The 22,408-nt window shown below is 41.1% G+C and overlaps 1 protein-coding gene across 1 annotated transcript in view; it reads right to left on the minus strand.

Annotated features, from left to right (window-relative positions):
- AHRR (aryl hydrocarbon receptor repressor) overlaps nt 1-14,115 on the minus strand; it is a gene marked incomplete at both ends in the record, with an annotated part of 70,091 nt that extends 55,976 nt beyond the window's left edge. Inside the window, 2 exons of the mRNA XM_080933555.1 lie at nt 8,174-8,355; nt 14,051-14,115. Coding sequence (XP_080789681.1) covers nt 8,174-8,355; nt 14,051-14,115 — 247 coding nt within the window. The remainder of the gene's footprint in view (nt 1-8,173; nt 8,356-14,050) is intronic.
- Nucleotides 14,116-22,408: the final 8,293 nt, after the last annotated feature.

Consider the following 22,408-nt stretch of genomic DNA (forward strand, 5'->3'; position numbering starts at 1 on the left):
TATTTTTTACTAGTGATTTCTAGCTAATTTTCAATGTGGGCCTCACTAAGATTTTATGGCTTTGGTCTTTTGTCACAATTTGATTTACTAGCCATATGATTTCAACATTTAACATGTACATTCAGGCTTGAGAGTACTGGAATTCTGGAATCCGAGAACTCAGTGCTTTTTGTTTGTTCATTAGATTGATCTTATGTTTGCCCTGTTTACATCTTTTATAACTTTTACTCCTTTGATGTTTTACTCAACAAAGTCTTTTTAATATCTTTCTGATGATGAGTTTGCATATTTCCTTATAATTCTGTCAATGTTTGTTTTATAGATTTTAAAGTTATTAGAAACATAAATTTTAAATTATCTTATTCATTTGATGAAATGAATCATTAGATAATTATGCAGTGACTCATCCCCTTCCCCTTCCCAGTGCTTTTTAACTTCAAAGAAAAATTTGGACATTGATTCAGAGGCATAAGTCTTCTCTCTGTTAGGTTTTCTTCAATGTGTCTTTCTATCTTTTCGCTCTTTTTCTGTAAACTACTAGAATTTAAATGTGCACTTTGTAAATAGCATAGCAAGCCTCACATGTCTTTTAATTGGTGTCTGAGTTGGGGTTTTACTACTATGACAAAACACCATGACCAAAAAGCAAGTTGAGGAGGAAAGGGTTTATTCAGCTTACAGTTCCAGATCACCATCCATCACTGGAGGAAGTCAGAACTCAAGCAGGGCTGGAACCTGGAGGCAGGAGCTGATACAGAGGCCATGGAAGGATGTTGCTTTCTGGCTTGCTCCCCCTGGCTTGCTCAGCCTGCTCTCTTTTAGAACAGGACCACCAGCCCAGAAATGTCACCACCTCCCCACATATCATTAATTGAGAAAAATGCCTTAAAGCTGGATCTCATGGTGGCATTTTCTCAACTGAGACTTCTTCTTCTCTAATAACTCTAGCTTGTGTCAAGTTGACACACAAAACCAGCCAATTCAATTGGCATGGCTATTTTTTATAATTAATGATAGGTTTAGACTTTTATGATTTCTATTTCTTGTACTTATTTGAGTTTTTCCTACTTTCTTTAGTTATATTTCTTTGTCTTTTTCTTTGGTTATATTTTTTCATTCTGTCTTCTTTTTTGAAAGTTAAAAATCATAGTTCTGTTTTAAAACAAGATGACCAGCTAGATGGTGATGGTGCACACTTTTAATCCTGGTACTTAGGAGGCAAAGGCTGGTGGATCTCTGTGAATTTGAAATCTGTGAATTTGAAACCAGCCTGCCCTACAGAGTGAGTCCCAAAACAGTCAAAACCAAAACAAGCAAAAAATAAGATAATCTTTAAATATAATACAAGAAACTTAGAACTAACTTTAAACCATCCTTTTTAATTCTGTGCCTAAAATAAAAATATTTTATGCACTCATTTCTTTTTTTCATTTTTACTGCAAAATATCATTTAAATTAATGGTTGATTTTTCCCTATAGTTGCTACTTTCTTCTCATTCCTCTCCATCTGGAATTTTCTTTCTTCTATATGAAGTATATCTGTTCAAAGTTTCATTTAATACTGTTATCTCTAGATTCTTGGCTTTTCTTAATCTTTAGACTCTGAATGTTACTTAATTTCCTGCCGGCTCATCAATTTATTTCTATAATACTAAATTTTGTCAGGTGTGGTAGTGCACAACTTTAATCTGAGCACCTGGGAGGCAGAAGTAGATGGATCCCTGTGAGTTCAAGGACAGTCTTCTCTACATAGTGAATTCTAGCCATACAAGGTTACCAAAAAAGAGTAGGATTTCTTCTCCTGCTGTGTCCAACCAGAGGTGCTTCAGAAAGACTCTGTGAGACTTCTGTGACTTATGGGGCCAGCATGGCACTATAGGCTACTGTTCTTCCTCTATTTAGAAATATAAGGAGAAAAGGCTTTGGGTGCTCCTGTCAGGTAACAAGCCTCAGGTAGAAAAAATCGCTTAGCCAGTAAGCCAAAGGTGTACAACCCCTATGGTTCAAGTATACCATGATATCTGTGTGTACTAGCCTATGATGGTGGGGTATAAATCTTGCCCAAAAGGAGATATGAAAGCAGACCACATTAAAAGAAGGATCTTCCGCCTGGGGCAATGAAAGACATATGGTTTCAGTTGTAGAGGAAGGATAACCTGTGTTCATCTTTGGAGAAGGTTGCCTCTGAAAACACTCAATAACATCCTAGGAGTCCTCTTGGGTGCCACACCTGCTCAATGTACCAGCTCAAGCCATGTCAGCTATTTCTTGGCCTTCTTTCTTTTCCCCTTGCTACTCCTACATCATTATAAAAGAGTGGGGTTGGGGTCCAGCCTCCTGCCTGAGGCTTGCTCACTAGAGAGGTATGTTTTATTTTAACTGTGTAGTTAGACTTGTACAAATGGCCCAGCAGACTGCTTGGTCAACAGGATAGAATTACTAATATACCCTCCCTAGAAATGCTCTAGGTTGTCCCAGATACTCTCAGAGACACAAGGACCATATACAAAAGGAGTCTGCTGGGGAAGCAAGAAGGGAAACAAAACCTTAGATCTTTATCTTCTGTAGAGGAATACAGAGACAGTAGAGAGAAAAGGAGAGAGGAACTGATCAAGAATGTCTCTAATTGGTCAGCTTGATCTTTTGAGATCAATGAAAAGAGGTAGGGAAAATAGATTCATTTATAAAACAGTGAGGGTGATCTTTTTATACACTAACAATATGATTTGGAAAGCCCATTTGATCTCAAATGTTAAGTCCCATCATGTAAAATAAAGTCTCGTCTCAGCCTCAGCTACTCACTTGGAGAGACAACTAGATGTGCTAGATTCCACCTCCTCCCACCAACAGATTCCTCCAGTTGTGAAACTATGGCTCAAACCAGGTGTGCATGTCTGAGACACAGTGGCAGAGAGTCTAGAAGAAGGAGTCTAGTCTCAAAAAGAAGACATCAAGAAAAGAAAGAAAGGTGATATTACTATGAAAGCCTAAACTGTAAGGCAAATCCAATTAGACCTTGGAGTTGAGAAAATATCTTGGGATCAAAGTTCTGGGTGGACATCCTTGGCCCACAGCAACCTTGAACTATCTCTTCAGACACTCTCCAGGGTCACACTGTCCCTTTATTGTTGGTGAATGCATGTTGTTAGAGGAATAACTCTTTTGCTCTCTTGTCTCCTTTTGCTGAGACAAGAAGTATCTACTCCTATAACCCTTCTCTCTTCCTCCTTCTGTGGTAGCTGATTACATTGTGGTTCATATCACACAGTTTTTTTGAACAAGTGGTTGTTCAGCTGCATCCTCTCTCATATGTTGCAGTATGGATAGGCTAAGGATTTTTCAACTCTAAAGTTCTGGTTACTTTTAATTTCTTCAATTTATCCCTCTGTATATGTTATTATAGGCAGTAAAGAAAAGTATCAATGAGCACATTCAGTAGTCTGCTGAGGAATCTCTTCCTCTTCCATTGAAAGTCCCCACATATTTTTGCAGGCTATATTCTTGACAAAAATCTAGGGCAAAGTTAGACTGCATTTTGCCATCTTATAAACAAAGACTCTATTTCCTCTGGTTTGCAATACCAGTTCTTTGTTCCTGCTGACTTCTCGACAGAATAATTGACTAATGCTCAGATTTCTACTAAATTCTATTTAATATATTTGAGACATCAAGAAAGCCTGATCTTCAGCACTCTTCTTTCTTATCATTCCAGAATCATCTTTCAAAGTCATGTTACAGCAAATACATCCCATAGCCAGTTGGTTCTTCCCAGCATACACCTTAGAGCTTCTGCATCCTTTATCATCCAGCTCTAAAGCTTCTGTCACGTGTTTGAGCATTTATCTCAGTGGTATCTCACGTCTCAGTATTTAGTCAGATAAGATAGTAAAATATCATTGGCTGGACAGGCTGGACCACAGCAACTCATCTTCTCACAGTTCTAGAGACTGAAAGTCGCGGTTGAGATGATTGCCAATTTGGGTTCCTTGACGGGCTGTTCTGGCCTTGCTGTGTTCTCAAATGAGTGGCTATTCTGGGTATATGTTCAAAGAGGGGTTCTGTTCCTCTTATAAGAGGTCCTGACTTTATTGAGTTCCAGACCTGATTTCCATTGGTGATGAACAGCAATGTGGATGTGTAAGCTGAATAAACCTCTTTCTTCCCCCCCCCCCAAAAAAAGAGGTCCTGAAAGATCACAGCCATACCTTGGGGTCTTCTTTAACTTTAATTACTTTACTTAGAGACCCATCTTCAAATGCCATTACACAGCAGATTTGGGCTTCAAGATATAAATTTGAGGAGGATATGAATATTTACCTCATGACAAAGACCACCAGAAAAAAAGTCAATTTTTTGGTGAGAAGAGAAAAATGAAACAGCATAGTTTAATAATTGTATACATCCATCTAGAGTATCTAAAATCATTAATGCTCTCAAGGAACACATGATTTTTATATGCTAATGTATGTTGTGTTCTCAAATTCTGTGTCCCAGATTACATCTAGTGATGTCATGTTGTGTCTACATTTGATCATCTGAGGTTAACACAAAGAGGAACCTGTTCAGCTCAAGTGTGCAAGGTGGACAGGAATGACCTTGAGTGAGAATTCTAGGATAGCCAGAAGAATGTGGGCAGGTGTGGCAGGCTGAGAATAAAACAAATGACCAAAAGAGGCCAGACACCCTGCAAGGTGAGTACAGGCCATAGGGAGGAAGCAGCAGCAGCATAACCATGAATCCCTAGGTTTTTGTGAGAGATGAAATGAGGTCTCTCTACCTCTTTTGCTCTTATGTTTTAGTTTTTCAAACCATGTCCTCTCCCTGGAGTGGTTCTCCACAAGAGTGCACATTTGCTTGCCTGATGGATGTTCCCATCCTAACAACTCACTGGGTAGATGCTGTCTATGGGCCAGGCCTGAGCATGATCTTTAATATCAATGCCTGAGACACTCTACTTCTGGTAGGTCTTCCTGGGCCTTTCCTGGTGACTGTAAGGAGTTCCTGGGGAGGCATGGGATAAGCCAGCTGTCTTAGTCGGGGTTTCTATTCCTGCACAAACATCATGACCAAGATGCAAGTTGGGGAGGAAAGGGTTTATTCAGCTTACACTTCCACATTGCGGTTCATCACCAAAGGAAGTCAGGACTGGAACCCAAGCAGATCAAGAAGCAGGAGCTGATGCAGAAATCATGGAGGGATGTTACTTACTGGCTTGCTTCCCCTGGCTTGCTCAGCTTGCTTTCTTATAGAACCCAGGTCTACCAGCCCAGTGATGGCATCACCCACAATGGGCTGGGCCCTCCCCCTTGATCACTAGTTGAGAAAATGCCTTACAGCTGGATCTCATGGAGAAGTTTCTTCAACTGAGGCTTCTTTGTGATAATTACAGCTTGTGTCAAGTTAACACAAAACCAGCCAGTACACCAACCTAGGAAGCTTCTGGACTATAATAATGGATCAATGTTTCTTAGATTTTCCTAGTCAGTGCTCACTACTATATATCCAGGGATTCAACCCAGTGTAAGCATGGGAGGATGGAATTCTGCTCCTTGCCCTGTAATAGGACATGGCTATCTATCTCTTCTAAACACTTCCCACCTTTTTACTTCACCAAAATTTCCTCTTTTGTGGAGAGCAAAATTTGTAAAAGTGGAAAATCCCAGCCCTGACTATCACCCACAGAAGATAGTGGAAGTAGAGAGTTGTGAAAAAGCAAAGCCTTGCCACACACAAAACAGATAAATAAAATTAAAACAACCCACTGTCTTTTAACAACCCATCAAAAGCAACCTTAAATATTTCAGATTCTCAGGTCACTGTCACCCACTGAGGGTGGACTGTACAGTTCATGTCCTTTTCAGAGGTGATGTCTTATGGAAGTTTTAGTGAAATTAGCTCATCCAATTTGGGTCAACAAGCACAAACTAAAATCCAGTTCTTGCAGCCTCCTTCCCCCGCCCCCAATCACACAGTTGGAAATGAATTCAGGAAAGCTTTTAGAATTTCTTCTCTAATGTGCAGATTAAAGAGATTTGAAAAATCCAGAACTCTTGGCTGAAAATGTGTAGTAGAAAAAAATTAAAGTTATTATCTGCACATCACTGAGACAGACAGGCAATGAAACTTGGCTCTGCAGTACCTAAGTGGCTCAAGACTCAAGGTCAGCATGGCCAAGCCAGAAAAGTCAAGTTGTGTTAAACCAACTGAAGAGTGCAGCAGTTTTCCTAAGATTATTGAACTCAGTGTAGGTGGCCAGGTATACATAACTCACTAGCATACTTTGATCAACATTCCTGGTTTTTGGCTCTTGGAAATGTTCAGTGTAAAGAAGAACCCTTGCTCACTGCTCTAAGACAACAAAAGGAGATTCTTCATAGATTGAGATTGTTTTCTCTTTTGCTATGTCCTAGACCACATGAGAGACATATAAGTAATGGTCTAGACATGGAAGGTACCCTTGAAGTTTGATAACAGTGCCCATAGGAGCTGGAGGTTGACTTAGTTGCACTTTTCACTTTTAGGCACTTTGCAAAACACAAACACAGTGGCCTTGATTCTCTCCTAGCTTCCTGCACACACACAAGATCACGATGACACAGCATGTTTGGAAAAATTATCTCAATTTCTTCCCACTCTTAATGCCCTGGAAAAGCACTGGAATCTCAGAGACAAACTGACTGCAATACCATTCAAACTGAAAGTTTCCCAGCAGGCAACTCCAGTCTGGATTCCCAGGGTAGACAGAGGTTCTGTGCGAGAGGACAATTCATTCTTAAAAGCAATACATTTATGTGTAAAACTAGACAACCTAGAGAGTGAAATGAAAATGTGTTGTCTCAGCTCCACTGTGACATGGTATTCAATGTTCACTTCCAGGAGGCTGGGACTATCTGGGACTTAGAGGTGCCTGTGGGAGACCTCAGGCAGGGTGTTAAGACAATCAGATATCAGGCACTGTGCAGAACTTTCACTTGGCATCCTCCTGATACTGGAATGTAAACCTCATTAGGACTCTGGAGGCTAACAAGGCCCCAAGTTGAGAACACCTCACGTGGCCAGAAAAGCCCCTCTTGCTACAGGACACTGAAAGGGGCTATCAAAGCTCAGCCGTACTGCCTACTCCATCAGAACATGTAACCACGTTGTGCCCAGAAACTAACCTGAGCAGCCCGAAACTGGAAATGGCATCCTTTGGATTTCAAACCTCTTTAACCCTGCCACCTTCAGCCACCACACAATATAGAAGATGTCCGGTTTTATCTATTTTTTCAAGCCCTCTGTGTTTTTCAGCCTCTCAGATACTCAAGGTCCTCCCCCCCCAAAAAAAACCCAAAACCTGAACATTTACAGAAACAAGATGATGATCATTCCTAATACAGACCAGTGTGAGAAGCCATGGTGAACACAGAGAAAGGGTCTGTCTCTGACCACCTCTTACAATCTTCTCACATAACAAAAAACACACTGTGCAGGGAAGGCCAGAGCCCTGCTACCACTGAGGTCTCAGTACAGCAAGTAGAAAGATACAAAGTATCCCAGAATCACCTTAACAGGTTGAGGAAGGCAGAAAGACTTGCTGGAGAATGGTGATAGGAGATCAGCCTGGCTGCCACAGCACACAAAGCTGTTCCAGAGGCACTCTGTGGACCAAGGTAGCAATATACAGAAAATAAGGCTGACCATGGACACTAGGCCTCCTGCCTGTGACAGTCCTACTCTCAGAGTAGATTTATTTCCTGAAACCCCCACCAGCCATTCTGGCTCTGGGCATGACCCCCTTATTTCCTAGAGTTCCCTATCCCCCAGAGCTGTCCTGGCTTTGAACACTTAGAGAACCCAGGACCATCCTAATAAAGTGGGTAAAACCCTGAAGTTAGAGTGTTACTGTTATTCTGGAGCCAGAGGAATCCCAAAGATGAGTCAGCCAACAACCATCTAGTTGAGTTTAGCATAGACAAGGAGTTGAATGGTAGTATAACACATTGTGTACTTGTCTAATTACAGCTGGGCTCAAGTCAGAACCATCTGGATTCAGGTGGACCCAGGTAAGACCCAACAGAGCACAGGAGAAACCTAGCTAGACCAGGAAAGCCCCTGATCAATTCAAATAGACACAGGTGGTACAAGATAGACTTAGGCTCAAAAGAACATAACACACAGGTGAGAGTCCTACCTTGGAAGAAGCTCTTCACCCTGAGGTAACTAACGCTGAGGCGCAAGACAGAAAGCTTGTCCAACTTGGAGATGATGTCAGGTGAAAATGGCAGCAGGCTGGCCAGGTGGTCCAGCTCTGTATTGAGGCGGTCCCGGTGCCGTTTGGAAGGATTTGATTTCTCTGTTCCCATGGTAAGCCTCCTGTGGGAAGAAGGCCTTAGTCATATAGGTTCCCACCAGGAGCCACTGGGATGACCTCACTAGCTACTGCCCAAACAGAAAGTGCTTATAAGAATTAGGGATAACTCTTTGAAGAAGATGACACACTAGTAAGCTACATCCTGATATTTGGAGGAATCTGAGAAAAGTTTCAGGCAAGGATGAAGGGCATGGCTACTGGCTGTGTGGCTCTGATGCATTTCTCAACTTCTCTGTGCCAGGTTTCCCAAAAAGGGAGGATTCCTGCACAGGGCTACCTGGGCAAGAATGTGCGTAGGAAGTATGCTTTTATCTGACTTCCTTCAAAGTGTCACAATACCTAACCCAAACGAAATATACTATAGGAAAAATAGAAGTTTCCATGCTAGAATGGTGACAGCTTCCTGACCCCATGGGCAATCCAAACAGTTCTTGGCCCTTTTCATTCCCAGGACAATGAATCTCAGTTTGATTTATAACTGAGAGGCCTGAGAAGCCTGAGAATCCAAATGCCTAGAAGAGAACTCTAGGATTTTGCAGACAGCAAAGATAAGGTCTCAAAGTCAAAGCCTCCAAAACCACAGCATCTGGAGGGTCAAGAAAGATCTTTGCCCATCATTCTACATAGCTCAGGAAAACTGCCCTTCCATAGGCAGTTTCGGCTGGCCTCAAATACATGCCTGTAGAGAGAGCCTTCAATATCACTTCATCTAACTCCTTAGGACTCTCTCTTCTAACCCTCTTAATTGTGGCACAAAATGACCCTTCCTGAATCTTCATTCCCAGCACCACCCACATAAGCCTCTAGAAGAGACAGCAGCAGCCAGAGTGGATCCGGTGTTGGAAAGGTCAGGAGAGCAAGAAGACCCATTGTGGGCAGAACTGCAAAAAGCATCCACCTGATTCAGAAGGCCATCTCTTAATGGGATCTCAGGGAACCTCAGTATTAGAGAAGTTGCCCGATGACCCAAACTCACAGTTGTCTAATAGTCTCTGGCAGTAACAAACCCAGGAGCTGTTCCTTTGTAAAGTAAGATGTATCTCACACAATATAATCTGTCGTTTAAATGTGAACAACCTCCCTCATTTACCAGTCATGGCATGTATATCTCTTTCTAGTGTAAAGATTTCAATTATCCAAAGGGAAGCTCTTCCCTTGTGTGCATTTTCTTCCCAAAGTCCTTTCTTTGGTGTTGGAAACTGCTGGCCTGTTTTCTACCCACATGGACTGATTTGTCATGAGTCTTTCATCTGAATGTACAGGAATACAAACAATGGTGCACCCAACTGCCTTCACAAGACAGGATCATTCACATGTAATGTGCATAGTTATAGCTTTGTTCTTTTTTATGGCTGCATAATATTCAAGTATATAGATGGACCACATCTTACTGATCTTTCACCAGTTAACAATGCTGGTGGTTTTCCATTTATATTCATTAGACACATAGCTGCTCTGAGCATCCACTAGGAAGAGTTTTCTTGGACATGTATTTTCAATGTAAACACCCAGGCCAGGACTGCTGGATCTGTATAATTCTGGGCTTGTTATTTTTAGGAATTTCAAAATCAGGCTGCATTATACATATTCTCACCATCTCACAGACTCACCAGGAGTATACAGAGCTACAGTTTCTCCATATGCATGTCTATGCCTATACAAGTCCATTTTTTATTATAGTCAATGGATATGAAGTAGTGTTTTCTTGAAGCTCTGAGTTGTACTACCCCGATTATTTATCATGCTATGAATAGTCTCTTGTGCTTATTCATTTATATATCTTCTCTGAGAAATGGCACTCCAATCCATTGATTTTTTTGATTGGTCAGCCTTTTGGTTTTGAGTTGTAAGAGTTCTTTGTATGTATACTAGGCCTTCATCTGATACATGATTTGTACATTTTTAAATTTTTCTTTATTAGTTGTCCTTATCTATCTAGTTCCAGTATTATTTTACATTGCCAGCCCAAACTGAAATATACCATCAAAGAAGGCCTAACACAACCACACAACTTGGCAAGGGTCCACTCTGTGAATGACAGATACTGGAGGACTCGGATTCGACACAAAACAAAGGGGACATCTGATGGGCAGATAGGGATAGGGTTACAGAGTGGAAGAAAACCATGGAGGTCTAATGAGAGGGAGACAGCAAAATTATGGTGATCTGGGACACATATAGGCACTTGGTCTATATAGTGTCCAAAGCAGTGTCTTTACCTGGTAATGGGTCCATATGAGGTCAGGTCCGTTCTCCTTACCATAGACTTGGGTCTATCCAAGAACATATTCAGGCTGAGGCATGGGCCCTCCCATTCATGCTTTCCAACTCCAGTTTCTTTGGAGTTCTGGGAAGTCCTCAGCTTAGCAAGGGTTCCCTAAGTCATAAGCCCACCTTACTTTTAACCTCTATCTAGTTCTAAGGTAGATGTGGCTTTGCCTCTTTATGAAGGGTGGTGCCTACACCAGCTTCAGCCCTAACTATCAGATCTTTCTATAAAGAGTACAAGAAGGGTGCTGCCTATAGTAAGTTGGGCCCTTGCACTCCAAGCGTGTCTATCAGGCTCAAGGTGGGGCACTTCCCAGTGGAGTAGTTGTGCCAGGTCCACAGTACATTTGCTTTTCTCTTCTGACTCCCAGGACACATAGACACCCATCACTGCTATCTATAGTCTGCATTCTACTTCCAAATATCAGCTCCAAGAAGCAGGTGATTGAGAAAAGATAGATAATGGAAGGGGGCAGTCCATCTAGAAAGCAAACAGGCTTGTGGTGGGCTCACATCCAGGGCAAATTTGAAGGCAGGGTAGAATTCCCACTGACTCCTGGGAGAGAAACAGCAAGAAGTGAAGAGCAGTGTCTCGCCCAAGAGGATTAGCAGCACATAAGCAAGAAACAGCAAGAGGTAAGAAGCAATTAGTCAGCTCCGCTGGACAGAGTCACAAAAGAACCCTTAACACCAACAATATAGGATACTGCAGATTTAACAAGAGATATCCAGGACAAGTTGACAAAACAACAAAGCATTGCTGATAAAAATGTAATGCACATAAGTAAACGTAAAAGTATATCATGTTTTTTAGGTTGGAAAATACAATGTTGTTAAGATGTAATTCTTCTCCAAACTGACTTACAGATTCAATGCTAACAGGGATTAGGAAGTTAATTCTCAAGTTACAGGAAAAGCAAAGGGCCTAGAATAGCTAGTTGTAAAGAATACACCAGGAGGACTTACCTCCTGATTTTAAGCCTCCCATAAAGTTCCAATATCTAAGGTGGATTAGTATTAGAAAAAATCAAAAATATGAATCAGTAGAATAGAACAGAGAATCTACAAATAGATCCAATTATTCTTCATCAAGTCAATTAACCAGATCAATACACTAAGGCAGCTCAAGGGTTGCTGGGTCCACTGGATATCTATAAAAACAGACCTAAACATGAAATCAAAATATAAAACTTTACAAGAATCTTTCAGACTTTTGGTTAATCACCGGCCTCTTACACCACACACATGCATTTTGAGGGGGGGGGGGGAAGAAAGTAAAAAGCAGATAAAAAGAATTGTGGATTTTAGTATTACAGCTTGTATATTGTCATGAGATAAAGACACTATCCCTGGTAAAGACTCAGGGGTCCTGCAAGCATGCAGCTGCTGACACCAGACATTCACTCCTGGGAGAAAGTTGTGGATTCAGAGATACCTGTAACTACCAGGAGACACCTAGGGTTACAAAGAAGAGGATTTTGATAGCTGAATGAACATTCACAAATTACTTGCCACTTACAGCATGGCAAGTGGCAGGAACATCAGGCTGCCTGTGCCATTTACCAATATCCCTACGACCCCTGGAGACAGGTGGAAAGGTAAAGATCTACGTTGCAGCTTGGGAACACAGAGCTTAGTGGACAGCAAAGGACTGAGCTAACGCCCTTAGGAGAGCCCACTTCATATACTCAGACTGTGTAGCGGAGAAAGTGCAGGCTATGGCACATACTCTAAGGTGTACAAGTGTGTATACAATACACATATAGAAAGAGAAGAAACACACACCGCATGCACATCTCAGGAAGCATTCATAGACCGTGCTAAAACGAGATGCTTCTTGAGAGGATACAGAGTGTGGAGACATCCCCCTAAGTTGTGAGCCAGGAAGCATTCTATCTTCTCAGAGCATCCAGAAATCAATACGAGCTGTCATGTTGGGGTTTGCCTTTAATCTTAGCAGCTGAGAGGCAAAAACAGGTAGATTTCTATGAGTTTGAAACTAGTATTGTATATATAGTAAATTTTAGACCCTTCAGGGCTACACAGTAAAACCCTCTCTCAAAAACAAATGAAATAAAATAAAATGTAAGTATTCAATGTCCCAAACATGGCCTCACTTTTGAATTGGAGTAAAAATATTATAAAGGCAAAAAATTCAGCTCCACTTCCTTCTATCAGATATCACTATTTTAGCTGAGTGACATTATTTTCTGGTCTTATTTATATGATAAATGTTGTATAAACAAATTAAATTTCTGTCATAGAGGAGCACATTTCTATGCTTACTCTCATGGGCTTTATGTCTTCTCAGTGCACTCAGCCTGCCCCCACCTAGCACTCCTCCCTTATCAAAAACCTACATTCCAGCCTACCTCAAAGCCCTACAGTGTGGTGACTCCAATCTCCAAATAAAGTCCACCTTCAAAGTCCATCCTGACACTCAGGGCAACCTCAACTTCTTGCGAGTCCTTGGAACCACAGGGTCATAAATCTACACAGAATCTTGAGGCCCTGGAGGCCAGTAGGGGTAGCTCCTTCATATACCAAGAGAGAACACCTGCAAGAACTGCTGGTGGGTGCCCCATTCACATTCTGCTGCACTCCAGCCTCACATACAGCTGCATCATACGCACAGATGTTTCACATAGCCAGAACATCCATCTCAAAGCAACCTCTACTTCCCCTGCCCCTCCCTCTCCCCCTTTCACACACGCACACACACGCACACACACACACACAGAGAGAGAGAGAGAGAGAGAGAGAGAGAGAGAGAGAGAGAGAGTCCCCAGCTGGTGATGCTCACACCAGATTCTATACCAGGAGCCAAAGGCAGCCTATAGGCCTTTTGTGGAAGCTGTAACTCAGCTGATTTCCTGGAAAGTGTTCTAAACCCTAGAATTGCTGGAATCACCACATACTTCTCACTTTGACCACTCTGAGGGTTTCAGGTTAAGCCTGGAACAAATGAAAAGACAACAGACAATTGTGTCCCTGAGGAACATGGGTCTGAGCCCTGTGTTTCCCCATCTCTATACCTTTAGATATCCTTAGGTAAGGATAATGAATCCCAAAGAGCTTCTGTCATTTGGAGTATAAGGACTAAACCCCGAGGCACTTTCTAAACAGACAGAATGACTCATTGCTGAAGGAAACAAAGGTTCTAGACATATTGGTGATATATCCCCCACCTCCAGCAATGCCTGCCAGTGTTTTGTGTTCAGGTCAGAAAAGCTGCCTAAAGTAAGCTTGCCTGCTAAAGAAAACCAGTGACAAGTCACGCTTGCACGAAACCCAAAGGCCACCATTACCATGCCTTCCAGGAAGGTTCTCCAAAGCCTGCCTTAGACTAAGTTTGACTGTAAAATTCCCTCTATTCAGGAAGGCACAACATGTCCCTTATTCCCCAGAGATATCAGGATAATATCCTACCGCTTCTGAATGGGTTTCCTTCTCTTCCTACCGGCATATGTACACTCTCCTGATGGAATCATCATCTTTGATCCTAAAAGAGAAAGAATTCATTGAGTCAATCACATGAAGACACCCAACATGACGTTTCGACATGTGCCTACTATAGTGACCCCAAAGCAGGGAGGTAGGTCAAGATCCACTTGCCCACAGGTCAGCTCTGCAACTTGGAGTGTTCACTACTATAGATAGTATTGATAAAACTATAGATAGTCCTACAATATAGAACAAGGAGCCTGATATAGCTGTCTCCTGAGAGATTCTGCAAGATCAGGACAAATACAGAGTCAGATGCTCACAGCCAACCATTGAACTGAGAACAGGGTCCCCAATAGAGGAGTTAGAGAAAGAATTGAAGGAGTTGAAGGGGTCTGCAACTCCATAAGAGCAACAATACCAACCAACCAGAACTCCTAGGGACTAAACCACCATCCAAAGAGTACACATGGACAGACCCATAGCTCCAGCTGTACATGAAGCAGAGGATGGCCTTGTTGGGCATCAATGGGAAGAGAAGCCCTTAATCCTGCCTAAGCTCAATACCCTAGTATAGGGAAATAACAGGGCAGGGAGGTGGGATGGGGTGGGTGGGTGGGTGAACACCCTCATAGAAGCAGGGGAAGGGGGTAACCAGGAAAGGGGATAATATCTGAAATGTAAATAAAAAATATCCAATAAAAATTTTTTAAAGGTGACAGTCTGTAAGAACCCCACATAGGTTTACTCCAAACAGGATTGTTTCATAGGTGATGAAGCAGGGTGCATGCTACTGAGCCTCAAGAAGCTGATGCTTTCAGAGTCATACCACCTGTCCCTCCTGTACCCACAGGCCCATAGGGTTAACAGGTCATCACTCTTTAGTGTATTATTTCTTCTTAGTCCTATGTGCTGGACTTCCACTAAGGTCACTCATGCTCAGCCATCTACAACCTAGCTAACAGTGTCTTGTGGTGCTAGGCACATGGACATGCCTCCCACAGAAGTCATTGAAGCAGCCTAGACATTTCACTTCAAAGCTGGCGACTTCATATTCCCCCCTCATAAAATATAAGTACCCTCTTTCCTATCGCAGAATCTTGATATTTCTACAATAGTGAGGGCATCCAAACCTTCAGACTCTCTTAGATTTCTGCTGCATCCCCCGGTAGCATGAGATGAAAATGGGTATCCCTGACTTGACCTCATTTATGTATTATCTGAAAGAGATGCCATTTCTCCCTCCCCCTGCCAGAAGTGGCTGTAAAAGTATCAGAACTATATGACTGATCTTCTTGAAGGATAAAGGGAGGCAGGCAGAGAAAAAGAGAACTTAGAATAGATGTTCCATTCAAACACTAGTCACACATTTTAGAGTAGCACACAAGGCATAAGACAAAAGAGCATCACAGGGACAAAGAAAAAACTAACAAAATTACCAGTCTTCTAAGAAAATGGTAATCATAAATGTATACATACCCAACAACTAACACAGTTACATAAATATATACACACCCACTCTCAGTGATCAATCAGCACAGTCCCAGCATGCATAAACAATAGCTGACTGTAACTCAGGGGAGCTACAAAACACACCCTTCAACACCACTAAAGTACACATCAGTTCTGTGCACTTAGAATGCCCACCAAGATAGGTTTTACTGTAGGACTTATGTAATTCTTAATAAATATAAAATGACAGAAATCATATAAAATATGTTCTCTGATATGGTGGAAGTAAACTAGAAAGATATCTGGAAAACTCCCAAATGTCTGGAAAGCAAGGAACCCATAATTTAAAAAAATACTTATAAATAAATGAAAATGAAAATACAAGTACATAAAACTTTGTGAGACAGAGAGTTGTAAGCACTTGTTAGGAAAAATATCAAATAAATAATCTAAGCTTCTATCTGAAGTAACTAGAGCAGAAAATAAACCTAAATCAAGCAGGATTAAAAACAAGGAAGAGAAGATATGAAACATAAACATTAAGAAAAATCAATGAAAGTAACAATTGCTGGAGAGATGGCTCAGCGGTTAAGAGCACTGACTGCTCTTCCAGAGATCCTGAGTTCAAATCCCAGCAACCACATGGTGGCTTACAACCATCTGTAATGAGATCTGATGCCATCTTCTAGTTTATCTGAAGAAAGCTGCAGTGTACTTATATATAATAAATAAATAAATACATCTTTAAAAAAAAGAAAATAACTGATTTTTAAAAAACCTACAAAATTGATAAACCTTTATCCAGAATGATCAGAAATATAAAAAATATAGACCAGCAGAATCAGAATGAAGAAGGACTTAACCACAGATCTCACAGACATTAGGAAAGCTATAGGATCTAAAGAGATGGCTCAGTGGTTAAGAGCACTAACTACTCTTGCAGAGATCCTGAGTTCAAATCCCAGAAACCACATGGTGACTCACAACTATCTGTAATGAGATCTGATGCCCTCTTCTGTTGTGTCTGAAGACAGCTACAGTGTACTTATATATAATAAATAAATAAATCTAAAGAAAAACATTGGAAAGGCTGTAAGAGCATACTGTTGTGAACTGAACTGTGTCTCCCAAAATTCATATGTTAAAGCTGCAACTTTCTTCATGAACATGGGTGTGAATGGAAGTGACTTAGGTGACTTAGGTGACTAAGGAAGTGAGGTTATTGGATAAATACTGTAGTTTCACAGAGTTGTGCTCCTAGGAAGGAGCAAGAGGCACTGGGGCTCTTTCTCTCACCACTTAATCAGGATAAAAGGAAGACAAGACTATCCATCAGCCAGGAAGACACTCTCATCAGAAACAGAGTTGAATAACATCTTGGCCTTTGATGTCCACCTTCTAGAATTGTGGGGAAGGAAGGTCTGCTCTTAATCTACCCAGTCTATGATATTTCACCATGGTTACCCAAGCACATTAGGATAAATAATTTTCCTATAAATTCAACAAGTTAAATGAAATGAAGCAGTTCCTTCAAGGACACGAACTATTAAACTCACTCAAGAAAAATAAGTAACATATCTAGTTTTATATCCTAACAAAGAAAACTCAAGCCCAAATGGCTTTCCTGATATAATCCACTAATTTAAAATATAAATAAGACTAACTCCATTGCTTATGTGAGAAAAACTAAACAATACTCATGTGTAAGTTCAGCCTTATTCTGCTACCAAAGCAAAGATATTACAGGATAAGAAGATTTTAAGTCAGTTCCCTTCATGAACATAGACACAGAAATTCTCAATTAAATATTACCACACAGAATCCAACAACACAAAATACACCAGACCTCAATGGAATGTCTCCAAAAAAATCCATTTTTTTTTAATTCTCAAGAATCAAGCATTGCAGTTCATTACATTACTATTGATAAAGAAAAATATGATCATTTTAATATCTATAAAAATAATCCGGCAAAACCCAAATCCATTTATGATCATTAAAAACCTCACTTAAAAGTATGGAGAGAAGGGGATATCATGACATTGATGAACAGCATCTCTGAAAAAGCAAGTACTAATGGTAAAAGACCAAGTCTTCCCCACAATCAGGAACAAACATACACATGTTTCTTTACTCCTATCACACATCACATTGTGCATTAGCCAAGGAAACAGGTAAGAAAAAGAAACAAACTTAGAAAGGAAGAATTCAAACGTCATCTCTTCACAGGCAATGTGATGTTTCATATAGAAATCCACTGGCAGGGGTGGGAGGCACTTTTGAAGAACCTCCTGTAATCTGGGCACGGTGACACATGCCTTTAACCCTAGCACTAAGGAAGCAGAGGCAGGCAGATCTCTATGAGTTTAGAGCCAATCTGGTTTGCATAGCAAGTTCTAGGCATGCCAAAGTTATACAGTGAGACCCTGTCTCAAAAAAATGACCTTCATATAGTTAACCATTAAGTAATGTCAAAGAGTAAAAAGACAATATGCAAAAGTTAATCATAAAACTGTATCCTGGCAATGAACCAATGGAATTTTGTTTTTTAAGCTATATCATTTAACATAACACCCAAGTAAAAATAAAATAGACATTTCTAAAGTCCTACATGTATAAGTGGGTCTCTGAAGAAGTGGAAACGTTAAATGGATACCAAAAAATAAGTTAATGCAACGAAGACCATGAACTACAGATCCAAGAGGCTCAGTGAAATCTAAGCAAAAAAGAAAGAAAGAAAGAAAGATTACACTGAAGTACTTCATATCCAAATTACTCATGATCAGTGACAAATTGAATTATTTTAAATCACAAATTCTACAGTATTTGGTACAGTAATACAAGCAAAACGACAGGGAAGCAACAAAATTAAAGCACTTAAAAATGACATAAGCTAAAATTCTACATATTGTAAAAATGCCTTTCAAAAAAACGTTTTTTAATTCTTGAAACGAGGAGCTGGATAGGTGGTTTAATGGTTAAGGAAGCTTGCTGATCTCTTAGAGAGCTAGAGTTCAGTTCCCAGTACCCATATTGGGATGTTCACAACCACCTATATTTCCAGTTTCGGGATCCAATGTCCTCTTCTGGCTTCTGTTGGCACACACACACACACACACACACACACACACACACTTTTAAAATTAAATAAATAAAACAGTAGCTGACAATTTAAGCAACAATAATAATAGTATATTGTGAGATTTATGAGATGTGTACACCAAAAACTTAAACGGAAGACACCATCCATGAGATGGTGTGGAAATGCTGGGCAACAGTACTGGCTATCCAACTCCTGTTTTTAAGTTCTAAATCACCTTTTCTTGCCTGCTTTGAATGAAAGAAAGTATTGGGCTCTTGGAGTACTTTTTTTTTTTTTTTTTTTTTTTTTTTTTTGAGTGAGCATGATGTCACACCTGGCAGGAGAGGGCACCAGAGGGACCCTGGAAGAGGAAAGGGTTCATTTCTGGCTATGGAACTAATTTTTTCTCTTAGCTCTAGCACTACAGAGGCTAAAATACTCAGCAACCTCCTCTGCTCTCTGGAGGGTTGAATCATATCTCCCAAAAGGCTTGAATCCCTTCTCTGTGAAGAAAACCTCCTTAGGTACTCTTTCTCTCTTCTAGAATACTTTTCTGAGTTCCCTTGTTACCTTTATAGTTAGTCCAGTGTTACAGTTAATACTTAATGCTAAATTTAAAGGATTCGCTTCTATATAACTGACTAGGAGGACAATGGAATTTAGATGGCTTGGTTGAAAGAATCAGACTCAAATGAAGCCATGTCTGTCAGTATTGATAATTAACCATCTGTGCTAGTTCATGTGCAAAGTGGGCTCATTGTACAATTCTTCCCACCTTTGTAAAAGACTTGAAATGTCCTTAATAGAAGGTGTATAAAGGGGCCACAGGGATAGCACAGTGGTAAGGGGTACATACAGAGGTTAGGAATACATACAAACCTGCAGGGGACCAAGTTTGATCACCAGCAACCGTAGCAGGTAAGTTACAAGCACCTGTAACTTCAGCTCCATGGAATCTTATTTTTAAAAGGTATAGGAGCTGACTTGGCCGTGTAACCCCAGCACTTGAGAGACTTAGGTAAGAGGATCCTGAGATCAAGGCCAGTCTCAGCTATATAACAAAAACCCACCTATAAATAAATGAATGAATAAATAAATAAATAAGTTTTAATTTTTTTAAAGTGGTACAAGAATAGTCATGCTGTGGTCAGCTGACTTTCAACTATAGTTCCAAGTTTACCCGACCAGGAAAACAGTCTCTTCAATGACTGGTGGTGTGGCAAATGGATATCTACATGCTAAAGAATGAGAATGGGTCCGTACCTCACAACACTTGAAAAAAATTACTCAGACTTCCTTAAAGCCTAACTGTAAGAGCTAAATCTTCAACACTCTCAGAAACAAAAGGATTACAATGAACAAAAATAATACAAGCCTTCATGTCCTTAAATGTGACAACATCCTTGGTTTGGGCATCTAAAGCACAAGTAACAAAATTTTTTAAAAAACAGCTAAATCAGATTTCACCAAAATAAAACTTTTGTCTCAAAGTACACTGAGTGCTGAGAAAGTAAAAGGAGGCATGAGAGGGATGTCTCAGCGGTTAGAGGACCTGGGTTTCATTTCCAGTACTCACATCATAGCTTACAACCATTGATGGGCAACAGGCATTTGTATGGTGCACATAAATAACTGCATACTCATCCACATGAAATGTAAAATAAAATACTTTTAACTTAAAAAGAAAGTAAAAGGATGATGCATAGAATTGCAGAAAACATTGGCAAGTCATATCACATACAGGCCTAGAAATCACTACAACTCAACCACAGAAAGAGCAGGGAGGGCAGGAGTGATGAGGTCAGAGGAAAATCTTCAGACTGAAGGAGAGAATACCTAAAGAAGTGGGGATGGGGAAGCAGAAGAGTCTTGATGGATAGAGATGGGTGGTGAGCAGTGGCTATGAGCTACAACAGGACCCCTGGAAAGGGATAAAGGTGTGAAATAACTTTCCCAAGATGGCTTATGAGATGCTGGCCTCAGTGTATGTCCAGCCACAGGTTCAGTCAGTGGAATTCTCCGAGAAACCAGGTTGGATAAGCAGTGGCTAGAGGCCAGAATGCAAGCCATCCCATTGAGTCTGCAAAGGACTTTCAACTCAGACAGGAAACTTCCAAGCCACACCCAGGTCTGGTCCCAGAGAACAGGCCAGAGATGCTTCCTGTCATCCTCAGAGGGCCACATACACACTACACCCACTGGATGAACCTTCAGGTAAAGAAAGTAAAGGAAGCGTGTTAACCTTACATCCTAGAAGAGCCCAGGCCCCAGCACCAACAGCCTGACCAATCTCATGGGCAAATGAGTCTTGGGGCAGGAACAGAACTAAAAGTTAGGATAGGAATCAACTAAGGTTACATAGGTGCACAGCAAGAGGCTGGTGTGAACCATCTTTACACTCCTACGTGATACAGCAGAAACGGCAACAAGGGCTATGATATGGATGCAGCATGAGCTTGTCCAGTCTCATGAACAGCCACTTGTTGATCATTGTAGTCTAAATTTATGTATCTCCATGTCTCCATTGAAATGTGAGGAACAGTCCTAAAATGCAGGTTCTTGCATAAAGCACCCAGAGTTGATAAATACTGCTCTATGCTTCTACATCAGGGAGAGCAAGAAGCAACTTGCTGGGACCCCACAGCCAGTCTCCTCAAGTCTTCAAACAACTGCTTTGAGTTTTGTCCTACACCTTGGTCTATGCCTATTTCTCCAGCACAGTGTTAACATCACTTCAGCTAGATGCTCTATTTTATCAAATGCTGCGTGTCCTTTTCTATAGGATCAGACCAACTTCACACATATGTCCCTTGAGGCCAACTACATCTCCTTTCCATACCCTAGAAGCAGATAAGGGACATCTCTTCTACGAAGTCTGGGTGGTTAAGGAGACCCTCCACAATGGACTCTTGGTGGTCTAGAACAGAGACTTGGGTACCCAAAGCTGAGTCATGAGGCCAAGGGCAACAGATATGTGAGTGATCTTCATAGGAAAACCTATGCACAGCAGGGCCTGACCTCTCACTGAGACATGAGCTGACCAAATTTCTCAGGTGAAAGTAACAGCTGTTTGCTGTGTATAAAAGATAAGTAGAAAATAGAAACAGAAAGCAGACCCTTGTGTGCTTGGTAGCATTTTTTCAGTCTTTTTTCTAGTCTTGCATTCATGATAACTCTGAGGCCATTGTTGAGTTACTGGGAAGGCAAAGTGGAAAGAACATACTAGTTCTGAACAAAAATACTGCCAGATCTGCACAGGCACAGTCAAATGGTCTATTACAATACCATCAGATGGTTGGCTATAGACACCTCACAGGGCTGCTACATTAATTCAATAGTTTTCCATGTCTGGAATAATCAGCATTTGGCCATGTCCCTGCTCATGAAAAAAGACAGCCATTGCACACTGCATCAGGGTCTCATATCAAGGCTGGCCACTCTCCACTATGGGCAAAACTGAACCAGGCTCTGAGGCCTAGACTGTCTCCTACTATGATTTCCCTGAGCAGACTAGAAGTCACATTACACTGTCCAATACCCCCAAGCCCTGGGATATAACCCCAAAAAGTGCACACACAAGCTTCTTCTAGAGTTGAGCCTTTACGTTTAGCTGGATACAGTCCTGAGGAGCCAAGTTACACCTCCCACCCCAGACTGGGGTAGCCAAATCGAGAAAGATCCCATGAACCCAAACCGTGGAAACAGCTGCAAAAAATAGAGCTTTTGAGGGTGGGGGTAGGGGACTCCTGTGCCAGAACTGTGCAGAGTCTGAACTTCCTTCCAAGGAGAAGCCCTAGGAGGGGAACGAG

Source organism: Micromys minutus (assembly GCF_963924665.1).
Source record: "Micromys minutus genome assembly, chromosome: 20".
NCBI classification, from domain to species: domain Eukaryota; kingdom Metazoa; phylum Chordata; class Mammalia; order Rodentia; family Muridae; genus Micromys; species Micromys minutus.